This window comes from Mus musculus, chromosome 1, assembly GCF_000001635.26.
Source record: "Mus musculus strain C57BL/6J chromosome 1, GRCm38.p6 C57BL/6J".
Lineage (NCBI taxonomy): Eukaryota > Metazoa > Chordata > Mammalia > Rodentia > Muridae > Mus > Mus musculus.
In genome coordinates this window covers 180469457-180483828 of record NC_000067.6, presented here as the reverse complement: position 1 = coordinate 180483828, position 14372 = coordinate 180469457, and the positions used below count along the sequence as shown (strand labels likewise).

General features: G+C 48.0%; 1 protein-coding gene across 3 annotated transcripts in view; it reads left to right on the top strand.

Annotated features, from left to right (window-relative positions):
* The first annotated feature begins 309 nt into the window (after positions 1-309).
* The window catches only part of Stum (mechanosensory transduction mediator), a 51147-nt gene continuing 37084 nt past the window's right edge, over positions 310-14372 (top strand). Inside the window, exon 1 of one of the 3 annotated variants that reach the window (XM_006496913.4) lies at positions 310-701. In XM_006496913.4, coding sequence (XP_006496976.1) covers positions 500-701 — 202 coding nt within the window. In that variant the 5' untranslated portion in view covers positions 310-499. The remainder of the gene's footprint in view (positions 702-14372) is intronic. The other 2 variants (XM_006496914.4, NM_001081227.2) reach the window with 2 other exon arrangements.

The following is a 14372-nucleotide window of genomic DNA, read 5'->3' as shown; positions in this document are numbered from 1 at the left end:
TAGCATTAAATGCACACTCCAGAAGAGAGATTCAACCTTGAGGCTTTTCCAACTGAATCAGCCTAGTGCACGCCCAGCTCTCCAGGACCTTGAGTGAGGTTCTCAGTTCACCTGTGCTAGGAGGGTGAGGCACATCCATCCCTCTGGGTACCTAGACCACCAGCATCCTTGCGCTCTCCTTGCGCTTTCTTCCCTTGCTGGGGTCTCCATTGCTGGTGAACCAAGGGCTTTGCAGAGAGGTGTGGAGGGGGCGGGGAAGGGGCCCGGAGGGGAGGGGCGAGGGAGCGCTGTCACAGAGTGTCACGCTGCCCCTCCCGCCCTCCGCCCGGAGTGGGGGCGTGGAGCGCGGGAGGGCGGGCTTCTCCGCCAGCCTCGCAGCACCCGGAGCGCACTGGCCTCCTGAGAAGGGCGCATAGCGCGCTGCCAGGAGCCCGCAGCCGGCCGCCGTCTGCCCTGGTGCCCCGGGCGGCTGCAGGGTTCCTGGAGAGCGCGTCCAGCCATGGAGCCTTTGCACAAAGACGCCGAGACCGCGGCGGCGGCGGCGGCTGTGGCAGCGGCAGATCCCCGGGGGGCATCGTCGTCCAGCGGGGTGGTCGTGCAGGTTCGCGAGAAGAAGGGGCCCCTGCGCGCCGCCATCCCCTACATGCCCTTCCCGGTGGCTGTCATCTGTCTCTTCCTCAACACTTTCGTGCCGGGATTGGGTAAGAAGTGTGTGTGTGGGCGACCCTTGTGACCCCTTTAACCCCTGCGGTCCCTGCGACCTGGGCTGCCTGATGGAGACCAGGCAGGGCAGAGGTAGGCACTGGCTGAGACCCGTGGATGTGTCCACCAGCTTCAGGCTGTGCTCCCACGGTTGGTATCTAGCAGGTGGCTGAAGCCTGTGGCGTGGGCATCCTAGAGAAGAGGTACCACGCTGGGGGGGTCTCCGACCCACAAGCGAGGTGGCCAGGCAGAGAAGAGCTATGAAATTGACAGAGAATCTTGGAGTCCCAAGCAGGGACCCGACGGCTCACTGGCTCCAGGCTAGGCTACTGTCCAGAAGAGTGGAATCTTGGCCCTTCTTCCCCATCAAGTGCGTCTGTGATCCCTTTACTTCGGGAGGAGAGGAGGCCGAACAGGAAGAACTCAGGGCTGTGATGGGGTTGACCAGGCTCCAGGGAGTCTGGGAAGTCGGTTGAGCTGGGGGAAGGGAGACACACAGTTTCAGGAGACACACTGCATCAGGTCACGCTTTCACGCGGTGCAGAGCCTGTGGAGGTGGCAGTTCTTTAGCCAGAGTCTCTTTTCCTGGTGTCCGCTTTTCTGCCTGACACTTCGCAGTACACCGACGGAAAGGGGTGATTTTATTATTCCGTTTGCATGCATGTGTATTTAGACTGCATGTGACCAGAAGTGAGCCGGTAAGAAAGCGAAGAGTGAGCCTTGATAAGTCTGTATTAGGCTCTGGCTGTCTGGACACACCCCAAAGCCACTGCTGTCCCAAAATAGTGCCTAAGGGTGAATAAAGTTAAAGAATGAGAGCTTTCTTGATCGCCTCTCTCCAGCACCCATCTCTGCCTGCATGCCCTTCCCCCACTTCCAACTTGATCTCCTGCCACGGGTGGACCCTGCACACGAGACGGAGGCGCCCTCCTCGGCAGCGTGCAGGGCTGCAGAAGCAGGCATCCTATGCATTCTTCAGAGAGCCTGCTGCTGCCAGCCAGCTAGTTGCCTGCACATGGTTGCAAAGTTCCCAAAAGCAGAGGTCAACTAGAAGTGGCCTTTCCTTTCACTTTGGCCTTTCTCACGGCCTTGCTCCTGGAGGGCCCAGCGGGGACCTCATCTGTGGTGATTTTGAAGGCCACGCCCACTCAAACTGGACCTGTTGGTTTTGCCTGGACTCTTAAGTCCAGGAGGGATGCTGTGCTGCGGAGTCCCATCTGAGTAGAAAGTCAGAGCCTTTAATTGGGCTTATCCCCTGAGTGAGGTCTCTAGCAGCCTGCCTCACCGTCCAAGTCCTCAGGCAAACTCTAAACTACTGCAGGGTGGCAAGCTGCTGTTAATTTCCATGTGTCAGCAATGTCCACCCACTGGAGTAAAGAGAGAGCACCTGTCTGTCTCCCTGAGAATATCAAGGCCACAAGGCACGCGCGCGGGGTGCATGCTGTTAGAATTATAAGTGTTGAAATAACAACATCCTGACATAGGCTTTGAGGAAACAAAGAATTAGGTGGGCAGGAGAGCACTGAGGCGCTGCTGGAGACAGAAGTGAGCTTGTGGGAAGCCAGCCCCAGGAGGCAGCCAGGGCCACTGGCTCAGGATGCACCAGAGCATGTCCTCCCTGTGAAACACCAGATACCCCGAGCCTGCTGCCATGATCACATCTACTCTGCTTGCCTCTAAAACTTTACCCCACAGACCTAGCGTTCTCTCCTTCACAGCTCCATTTGTAGATCAGAATCCTGTCGGATTCTTTACTGATAAAGTACACACACACACACACACACACACACACACACACACACACACACCCCTTTCTAAGAAACTTGGATAGAAAGAGACAAACTACCCAAGAAATATGAAATGTGGAAAAGTGCTTTTTCAGCTCAGGCATTTTTCAGTACTCACCTCGGTTGCTACTGCATAGTTTCCTGGGGGTGCAGGCCTTGGCACCTACCCACAAGGAGTGGGAGATCCCAGGCTCTTGGTAGGTTGGGCTTCTGATCTGTAAGTCTGGGATGCTTGGTCCTTTAGGAGACTGGGTTGATGGAATGTGAGCTGTCAAAGCACAAGGCTGATCACAGAAAACATGCTAGAAACGGGTCCATGGTGTCCTGCTCCCTGTGACTCTGTCTGTCTTTCTGCCTGTCTCGTCTCTTCTCTCTCTCTCTCTCTCCCATACTTCTTTTTACTTTTTCAGATAAGGTTTTATCATGTATTTCTAGCTATCCTGGTACTTGCTAAGGAGCCCAGTCTGGCCACAAACTCAAAGCAGTACTCCTGCCTCAGCCTTCCCTATGCTGGGATTATATACCACCACGCTCTGCTTTGCCTCGTTTGTCTCGTTCCTGGGTGGGGTAGCTGGCACACTGGCGCCTCTGCTTCTGAGTGCTCCTCATCTCTGTACCTGCAGTGGAGTCCTCCACAGACCACACACCTTGAGAGTATTTTTTCCTTGCTACCTCCACTGCCCTGGCTAGGGACTGGTTTGGGTAGTCCCAGCTCCTGGAAGTCCTCTCTTGGCTCAGGTCTGCATATGCTAATCCTTCTGGCTTGCTCAAAGCTCGAGAGCCATCTGAATATTCAGACTGCTGCTTCTGATCCATCTAGCCATCCACTGGGCCAAAGCAGGCCTCGCCCACCCGCGCCAGGCACTGGGGATGTGCAGATGCATCAAGCAGCCAAGACAGTGCCTGTGTAGGAGAATTAATATAAACGGAATTTGCTCGGTGTTAGGAGGGAAACAGGGACATAGAGTTTTAGCAGTAGTTAATTCTTCCTGGGGTGGGGTTGGTTTGTTAGAGGATTCTTTTGAGAGAGGTAGTTGGAAAATTCATTCCGTGGCTCCATGCATTCCTCCCGCTCCCTACAGCATCCACTCTTTAGAAACTGCTCAGACCACTGACACAAAGAGCCTTTCTTTCTGCTGGAAATTCCCTTTCTTGCAAGTTCCTTCTTTTTCTCTTTTCTTTCTCTTCTTTTATCTTTTCTTCTCTTTCTTTTTCTCTTTCTTCCTTTTTCTTTTTCTTTTTTCTTTTTTTCTTTTTTGCAACAAAGAGGGAAACTGAATGGAAACTACCCACCACCCCATGTTGCTGGGTGTCTCAGGACCATCAGTCTGTGAGACCTGCCCCATCCTTTAAACCCTCCAGGCCTCTCTCCATCATGTGGTGTGTCTTAGTCAGGGTTTGTATTCCTGCACAAAGCATCATGACCAAGAAGCAAGTTGGGGAGGAAAGGGTTTATTCGGCTTATACTTCCACATTGCTGTTCATCACCAAAGGAAGTCAGGACTGGAACTCACACAGGGCAGGGACCTGGAGGCAGAAGCTGATACAGAGGCCATGAAGGGGTGCTGCTTACAGGATTGCTTCCCCTGGTTTGCTCAGCTTGCTTTCTTATAGAAACCAGGACTAGCTCAGGGATGGCACCACCCATAATGGGCCCTCCCACCCTTGATCACTAATTGAGAAAATGCCTTACAGCTGGATCTCATGGAGGCATTTCCTCAAGGGAGGCTCCTTTCTCTGTGAAGACTCCAGCTTGTGTCAAGTTGACACCTAAAACCAGCCAGTACACAGTGTTCCTTGGAGAATAAGATCTTGCCATAAGAGCAATGCTCCCTGCTTGGGGCATGCATGGGAAAGAGACATGACTTGTAATTACTTCCCATGATCCCAGTGAAAACTTATTTATTTATTGGTGATGGGATGGTGAGGAGAGACAGCTTCATCTTAGTTCAGATAAACTGTTGATAAAGATGATTGCTAGGGCCTTCGTGTTTCAAGAATATATTTATGGAGGTCATATACATAATCACACCCATATATTCCCCGGTGTAATGAAAGTTAATTGTGTGCCCTGAGATGGTCTGAAAACTTGTCTGTTAATGACACATAAGTCATCATTATGCTGCCATATTTAAAAGTTATTACCTGCTGTGAGTTGGTGAGATATGAATGCTGATGCTTCAGAGAGAGAGCAGGTGACAGGGAGGCCTTGCCTACTGACCATTAACTGCTCCATCAGCCCCAACGTTGGTCCTTAATCTACTGACCGTCACATAAACATCTATCCCTCCCGAACTCACTGCTTATACTCAGACACCACAGAGGTCTTCCTTCCAGCCTCGGGTGGGCTCAGTTTCCAGCGTTCTCCTTTAGTCCAAGGCTCAAAGCGATGCCCAATCAGTCCCCACCTTGCATGTCATCTGTACCGATGACTTTGTGCTACCTGTTTGAGAACTTATATGTGCTCATCTAAAGAAACTGCAAACCCCTCGAGAGCAGCAGCTATTTAACATTTTCTCTTTGATCTCAGATGCTACGAGTGAACAGGCCCTGACAACATTATACTCCCTGAGTAGGCGTTAGGGAACACCTGGTCCAGCACCTTTATATAATACGAAAGTGAAATAGGCCTGAGATTTTGAGAACCAAGGGCGTTTATCTTCTACTCTTATCTCTTAAGGGAGTTCCTTGAAGATGCTTTTCCAGCAGAGTCAGGGAATAAATGAAAGAAGACCTTATTGGCTCTTGGGGCTTTAATGAGACAGAGGAGGGAGACCCATCTCTCCCTTGGCACTGAGCTAGTGTTAAGCAGTGCTAATAAGTTAAGATCACAATTGGCTTTAATGATAAGGAAGCTGCCAGCTTGACAGCTGGAGAAGGAGCTGAAGGATTTGAGAGCACCTTGCTAGGGCATCAGAAGGCAGCCAAGGCAGAGAGAAGGCAAGGGAAGGCAGCGAGCCGAGACTAAAGAAGGATAAATACTACACAAGGCGGAGAAGGAAAACTGCAGCGGGCAGAAGTTTCAGAGTGCTGTAAAGTCTTTTTCGCTTTCTTTTATTTAAGTTGTTTTTTTTTTTTTTCAAGACAGAGTTTTTCTCTGTAGCCCTGGGTGTCCTGGAACTCACTCTGTAGACCAGGCTGGACTTGAACTCAGAGATCCCCCCTGCCTCTGCCTCCCTGTCCTAAGATTGTAAGGCATGTGTTGTCACTGCGTGGCTTGAGAGTTGTAGAGTCTTTAGGGACAAAAGTCTTGGGGACTTCCAAGTCAAGAGCTCTGACACTGGCTTGTGTTAAAGGCTAAATAACCCCAACTTCCTAGGTCTAAAACAACAACAAAGCTGTATGACTGTCAAGGGCTGACTTCTAAATCCCCAGATCTATACAGAGGCTGCAACACTTGTAGGGCTAAGGATCCTGGTACTGGAGCCCTGGATGAAAATTCTAATGGGAAGATGCTATCTGTGGCTGCCTGCTGCCAAACTCTGAGTGTGTGTGTGATTGTGTGTGTGTGTGTGTGTGTGTGTGTCGGGGGTGGGGGGTGGCAATAAAAACTGCCTGTGACACAGTTGAAGAACTTCTCCTTGCTTACTTACAGTTTCTACCTGGGGTAGGACAAAAGGACCTCACCCATCTGGTTGGTAGCACTACTTAGGCCAGCCAGCAAAGCAACCAAGAGATGAAATTATTCAGCAGTCTGGAAGACAGCCAGTATTCATTAGAATAGGAAGGGTAGAGAGCCCCATTAAAGAGGTCTCTGAGGGTGACATGAAACCACAACATTTCACACGGTAGAGACTATTACTGAGAAAGCACAAAAAAATTTAAGATTCTAATGGGGAAAAATACTGCAAACAAGAGAAACGAAGGTAATTAGTTGGCTCAGTATCGTGGTTTATACCTGCAATCCCTTCTTCACTCAGGAGGCTGGCACAGGAGAATTCCAAATTTAAGGCTGAGCCACATTAGCAAACAAGACTTTGTAATAAAAACAGGAAGAAAGGAAGAAATAAAGAGAGAAAGAAGGGAAAAGACAGTTGGTAATTGTAGTAAATTAAAAGGCCATGCAGAAGCATTAAGACCCAAGTGTGGAGATACCTGCTCAGTTAATTCAGAAGTCCTCTGACTACAGAAAGAAGAGGAGGAGGATTTCCAACAACGGCTGGAAAAGACTTCCGAGGCCATTATCAGGGAATGTGTCCCATAAGGCATGTTTCTCCCTATCAATGAGGAAAAAAAAAAAAAAAAAAAAGAGACAGGCAGTCAGAAACTTCATGAGAACAAACCAAATCCATGTCATGAACTAAATACTGATTGTCTGAAGTGTGGCCCACTTGTGAGTAATGTAAGCCATAGACTGTTGGAAGGGATCGTCTAAGCCCATGTGGTAGCATCCTTGGTGCCGCGCTATAGGTTATGGGCTTTTTGGATCTAGAGTGGGAGTGTTTGCTTGGTTATAATGATGTAAATACTGCCTTGTGGAGTTCACCTTCTAAAATCAACAGCACCCTGCAGACCACGTGAACTACCCACAGAGAAACCTATAAAGACTTTCCACCTTTATAATACGAGGTGAAAAACAGCCCAGAGAAGCTGGACAGCCTAAGAGGAAAGATGTGGAAGGCTGGAGGTCTAAACCACAGTTTCCAAATCTTCATCATGAAAGAAAGTTGCACAGTCTTGCCCAGTGCCATAGGGCTTGTCCGCGTCTGGTGGAGGAGACCACCTTCTCCTCTGCTCATTGGCACTGGGCTTTATGCATGATCTGATTTGTGCCATTGCATATGAGTGGAAGCAATAATCTGTCCTGAACGAATCCTGTAAGAGGCGCTGTGAGATTGTGTCCTCAGTGTCCGAGGCTGAGTCCCAGCACTAGTAGGGTATGGCTAGTGAGACCTAAGTTGGAACTAAACCGTTGTTAGTTTTCATCATTACTGTCCTGGATCATGCACCGAAACTGACTGGCAGGTAGAGGAGAGGGCAGAGGTATGAATGCCGTCACCACATGCAGTGGGGAGTGAATCGATGCTTTCTATGGTTGATAGGTGAATAGTGGGTACCAGGGTGACCACAAGATAAAGTGCACCCGCAGCATGGTGGGACGACAGAGCGGTGGTGGGATGCTAGGATGAAGTCAGAACAAGAAGAAAGGGAGGTTCGCCAAGCTGATTTCATGTCTCATAGCAGAAGGCCAATAAATGGCTTTGTCTGTAAGGGATAAAGCCAGAAACAGCTTTACACATGCTCCTCGGAGACTAGGGAGATGAAGAATTGGCATCATCGTTTTTCTCCTGTCTTCTGGCTCATCCCAGCAGTGTATATACATGCAGAAATTGTGTCTCATCCTTCAAAGACAGACTTTTGGTTATAGTCTGCCTTGGGCTGTCTTATAGTTCTGTACTCTCTTGTACAGGAAACTCTCTGAACCTGTGGCTGTCTGGATTTGTGGTCTCCACTATGTTTTCCCTCTTTCTAAGGTTTTTGCATCTGTTACCCACCTAGCTGGCTCTCATAGGACTCACTCTTCTCCTCTAGGTTGCTGAATCCAGGGGCCAGGTCTGTGCGCCTCCTTCCTGGACCCACCAGCCTTGGACTCCGTGCTTATTGCCTGCTCCTTGAAAGGTTTTCTTCATTTGGCTTCGTGTTCCTTTTTCCCGTGGATCCTTCATTCCCTTAGCTCCTCTCTGCAACCTCTGGATGTGGGAGTTCCCCAGGGCCTCCATCCTGACTTTGATCTTCTTTCTCCTGCCCACACTTGCTGCCTTGGCTTTAAATCGCAACTCCATGATGATAACTTCCAAGCTCAGAGCCCTAGATAAGCCCTTGCTTCAAACTTGAGAGTCTCACATCCAACCCAGCACCTCCCTCCCAAACCACAAGGAATCTTAGACTTGGCCTTTGCAGAAACCAATGCCTGCTCTTCCCCCAAACCTGAATGTCCCAGGCTGGAACCAGGGCTCATCCTTGCCCCATGCCCCCTCTCACCCATACCTGCTCCTGACTACTTTCAAACTCTATACCGGACAACTTCTTACCATCCTCTAGCCTAAACCAAACTACTGTGAGAGCTGTGTGTGTGAACAGTGTATGTTTGTGTACACATATGTGTGTGTGTGTGTGTGTGTGTGTGTGTATTATGTGGGGGTGCTTTGTATGTGTATACTCTCTGTGTGTGCACATATGTGTCTATTATGTGGGGATGCTATGTGTGTATATAGTCTCTATGTGTGTACACATACGTGTGTATTATGTGGAGATGTTTTGTGTGTGTGAACAGTGTGTTGTTTGTGTACACATGTTTGTGTGCATTGTGTGGGGGTGCTTTGTGTATGTATAGTCTCTCTGTGTGTGTATATTATGTGGGAATGCTGTGTGTGTGTATACAGTGAGCACAGCACGCATGTGGGCATTAGAGAGCCACACAGGCATCAGTCCTTACCTTCTACTTTAAAACAAGGTCTCTGTTGCTTTTTTCTGCTGCACACACCTGACTAAGTGGACTGCGAACTTCTGAAATTCTCTGTTCTCCACCTCTCATCTGCTCATAGGAGCCCTGGGTTACAGAAGTTCCTGGGTGCTCCCTCTGTGCCCTTGGCTTTTCCGTGAGTTCTGGGAATCTGAATTCAGGTGCTTGCTCTCACAGCAAGCGTTTTTGACCCATTAACCCATCTCTTCGGCCTGTTGGATTTTGCAAAAGGGTCTCACTCTGTGGTCCAGGCAGGGTTCCCGAGCCACGACACTTATTTTTGACAGCTTCTTTAGAACATATTTCCTTCATTTTATGTATATGGGTGCCTTACCTGCATGTATGTCTGTGTACCATGCTTGCAGTGACTGCAGAAGCCAGAAGAGGGCGTTGGCTCACCTGTGACTGGAGTTACAGGTGGTCTTGAACCACTAAGTAGATGCTGGGATCAAACCAATGCTCTTAACCCCTGAACCATCTTTCCAGCATTTGATGGCTGCTTAAATGGTCTTCTTTCCTTCACAGTAAGCCCTTACTAGTGTCTCTTGCAGTCTGTTCTCAACATATCAGCTAGATTGATTGTTTGTGACCAAATTAGATGACTCCACTCTGGTTTTCAAACTCCCAAAACAAACAAGCACACACACACACACACACACACACACACACACACACTCTTAAGCCAAACTAACCCCCTTCCCAAATAACTCCCACAGCACTCAGTAAAATCTCAAGTCTTGTTATAATTTGTACAACCCTAGGTTAGAATTTTCAATGGAACATTATAAGAATTTTATAGGTCTTTAACAATTTCTGGCACCTAAAGTACACAAGGTTAAAAAAAGAAGATACATCTTAACAATATATTTCATGTCATATATATACATATATATTACTATCATTTCAATGTATATAGACAACACTAAATTATCAGTGAGACTTTAGTGTTTCTTTTGGTGTGTAAGAAGTTTTCAAAACCTGACAAAATCTAGCATGTGTTTTACACCTGCAGAATTTCAAGTGGTTGTGTAAGCTGTGCTCATGTTTCTTTCTGAGATATGACTTGGAAACTAACTGTAGCCAAGGGCAGATACTGCCAGGAACATTTCAGTGATGAGTAGGCAACCTGCCAAGCAAGGAAGTTGATTTGCTACTGCCTTTCAAACAGACCTGTGCTGTGCACCTACTGTGTAACAGCTTTGCTCTTTGGAGCCAGAATCCAAAGACAGTAGATGGATACCAGCACTCAGGAGCTAATTGTCTCCCCAAGAAGGAAGGTCAATAGATCAGATTGGGGTGTGTGCTCTCCTGAGGGTGGGCTGCACCCTAATTGATAGAGTCAGCTTCCTGGGAAACTTGGAGACTTGGAAAAGGAGCAGCAGAAGACTAGTCAGGAGGATCATGAGTCTGAAGCCAGTCTGGGCTGCCTAGTGGGAGCAATCTCAGGTCAAGTGAGCAGCTCACCTAGCCTCTCTGAGATAGTCTGCCTGCCTGGCCTCCCTACTGATCATCATGCTTTGTTAACAAGAAAGAAAAGAAAAGAAGGAAGGAGAGAAGAAGGGAAGGAAGGAAGGAAGGAAGGAAGGAAGGAAGGAAGGAAGGAAGATGCTCAATGGTTATAAATGCCATTATCCATTAATGTGCATCAACAAAGCATCAAATTTGTTCTCTAGGTCACTGAAGGGATCTTTCTCAGACTGACACCAGAACTGGACATAGCATGTAACTGGCGATTGTACCTGTTTAGCATCTTCTTCCCTTGAGTCTCAGGGAGCCAAGACCCGAGAATTCCATCTGGGCATTTGTGCTAGTCAGCTTTCCGCCATTCATTGTAGCAGAGTACCCGAGACAATCAGCTGACAAAGAGAATAGGTTTATTTTGGCCCATAGTCTTGGAGTTGCCAGTGCATGCTTTGGGACTGTGGTGAGGTTCCATCACGGCAGGAACACGTGGTGGAGTCAAGTTCTCACCTGGAGAGAAAAACTGCTCAAAAGAGAGAGAAAAAGAAGCCTCACTCCCCCCGCCCCCAAGGGATGATGTAAGATCCTCTGACTAGGCTAAGGGTTCATACTGACTAAGCTAATGGTTTCACGGTGCGGGCCACACTTTTGACACTTGGGCCTTTAGAGCAAGGTGCAAACTATAGCGGTACCTGACCAGACAGGCCACATCCAGTATGCCAGGGCAAGAAGAGCCAAGAGTCTCCAGGGTTTTTTTAAACAAACCAAGAAGGCATCTGTGTGATACTTCCATATCCAGGAGGTGTGTATTGAGGCTAACTTTACAATTTGTCAAAAGGCCATGGAAGCAGTAAAGTGGGGCTCACTTTACCTATACACACACACACACACACACACACACACACACACACACACACACCCCTACCTCTGTAGCTATGCCTATGGTTATTTTGCTATAAATTCGAAGTTCCTGTTCCTGTATATATTTAAAAGTCCTAGTTTGAGCATCCTTGAGGATGCACTGGTGGTGGCATGGTGTCTTGAAGCTGTCGGTTGGGGTTAGGTGCACCTTTGGAATGGAAACATCCGTATGAGAACTGAACTTTACTGTTACTGGCTAGACAGAGGGTTTTTTTTTCTCAAATGGGATAGGGACAATATTTTCCCCATTAGAGGTTGAACATAGGACTGATTATACACCTGTTTGTATGAAAGATCATAAAAAAGCAACTTTTCTTGAAAAGGCTAAGAGGACACAAGACCAGGGTGACCTTGAACATGAGTGGGTAGTAAATCAGGATGGCCCTTGAACATGAATGAGTGGGGTCCATGGCCAGGGTGCTCTCTTGAGCTGAGCACTTCATTAATTTCATTGACTGAGAAGTTTGACCTTGAAGCAAAGGGCGAATTTGGTTTGAGTGGAGAACATTTATCTGTGGAGAAACAGATACAGATAAAAGAGTTCAACTTTTCTAAGGCAACGGAACTAGAAGGCTTTCTAACTTATTCCATTTACAGATGAGAAAAGGGACCCCACTTTCTCCTCAGTGCTCATTTTCACTTCACCATCCATCACCCCAGCCTCATGGTTTTCCTGTGTGGTTCCTGGAGGGTCACTAAATATGTGTTAAATTAAGGAAATTTTTGAATATAAGCACCATGGACAGCCACACAGGCATTGGAGCAGCGGAGGATGGCTAAGCCAGAGCTGCCAGCACCTTCCCGTCTCATTTTCATACCTCAGTTCCCTGCACTCAGTTGTCGTTGCTCTCCTTAGTGTATCAGCGTAAATGCTTAGCTACATTAGGACACAATGCCACTCAAGTCTCTTGTTGAACACAAAGCATGTACATGGCAAGGGAACAACTCTCTCTGATTCTGCCCTTGGCCCTGGTCAGATGAATGACGTCATGCAATGTGAGCGACACCAAGAGGCCAAGCTGGGGGATGGGAAAGCAACAATAGTAGGAATTCTGTGTGGTGGGTTAAGCACATGTCCACCCATGTCTCAACTCTGATCATTGCGTCTTCCACTCTGAAACCCTCGGTAACTCCTCATCATTCTCCGAACTAAGTTCATGATCCACACTGGACCTCAAAGGTCTAATTAGCCCCATCTGTTCTGCCTCTACCTCACTGTCTAGCCTTGTACACAACCCACATGTCCATCTCAAGCAGCCTCCTTGGACTTCACCATCCCTTCGAGGTCAGCTCCTCTTTCCTTGGATGGGTCTGTCAATCCACTCGAGTCACCCTCTGCCTCAAACGCTGGTTCTTTTGTGACCATCTTAACCCTCTCCTGTGAAATTGTGTCATTGATATGTGCTCTACTGATCTTCTACCTCCTGTGACACTTTCTGCTCCTCCAGTGAGTGTTTGCGATACCTTTACAGTCTTACTATATGTTGAGTGGAGTAGGCCTGCTATAGTTTGGAACAAGTGTCTCTCAGAGGTCAGAGGCTTAATCCCCAGCCTGTGATAGTTTTAAGAAATGGTTGAACCCTTAAGAGGTGGGGCTTAGTGGGAGGAAGTTAAGTCATGGGGACATGCCCTGGAAGGAGAGGTTTCAATCTCAACCACTTCCTGTCTCTCTGCTTCCTGGCTGCCAAGGGGTAAGCAACTTTACCCACCTCAGGCTCCCATTACTACAGGTGCTGTCTCATCTGGCACAGGCCTAAGAGCAAAAGACAGAGCCAAACGACCACGGTGGGAGTCCCTGAAACCGGGAGCCAAAGCAAACCATCCCTCCTCTAGGTTCCACTCCAGTCACCCTCATGCAGTTGGTTATGGCAGTGAAGAGTTGACAAAAACAGGGTCCTTGCTCTTTCAACCTAGTATGCCCTTATTCAAGAGGCACACATTTCCACTTGCTTCTCAGTCTTCCTGGACTAGAGTAAAGTAGGTTAGCATTTTCAAGGCCCTGAGTAGGGGAGGGTGACCGAGGAAATAGCGTGAGACTGTACACTATCAAAAGAGGAGTGTGGAGCTAAGGGTCATGTGATTTGATCTGTGGGTGACACACTGGAGGCCACTGCCCACCATCAATTGTGTTCATTGAAGTTGTGTTTCTAACCACTGATAAGTGTTCAGGAAGTGGAGGGGTTGGTCAACCTTTTAAAAAATTACTACCACTACTATTGCGTGCATGGGCATTTTTGTCTGTATGTATTTCTGTGTACCATGTACATGCCTGGTGCCTGCAGAAGCCAGAAGAGGACGCTGGGTCCCCTGAAAAGAGAGTCACAGACTATCATGAGCTGTCATGTGGGTGCTGGGAATAACACCTAAGTCTTTTAGAAGAGCAATTGGTGTTCTTAACCATGGAGCAATCTTCCCGGCTCTGAGAGGGTCAAGCTTAATAAAGACTGGGAAACAGACAGTGGGAAGTGGTGTTGAGCTTGTGGGAAGTGGGGACTGGGCACTAATGTGTGTGAGGCGATGGAACGTCCCCAGGATCCTAAAAAGGAGAGTGGCGGTGCTTATCCAACCCCGCAAGTACACTAAAAGCTGCTCAATTAATAACAGACCAGATTTATAGTATGTGAAAGATAGCTAAAGCTGCTTAAAGGTTAATGTCACCAAGTAAGGAACAAGTAGACATCCCAGGCCTCCTGATGCCAACACCACCTTTGAGTAACCTGAGTTTATTCAAGAGGAAATATCAGACAAATTAAAACTGAATCATGAAAATTGTCATAAAAGTACTAAAGAAATTTAAAGACGTGACAACAAGCCAAGTGAGGTGGTACACACGTGTAATCCCAGCTCTCAGGAGGCAGACACAGGAATATTGATGCAAGTTTGAGGCTACCCTGGTCTACACAGTGATAGGCAAGAGTAGCCTTGGACTAGATCCTGTGCTGAGGCTAGCCTGGTCTATATAGTGATAGGCAAGTGTGTTGCCTTGGACAAGATCCTGTGTTGCAGCTAGCCTGATCTACACAGTGATAGGCAAGAGT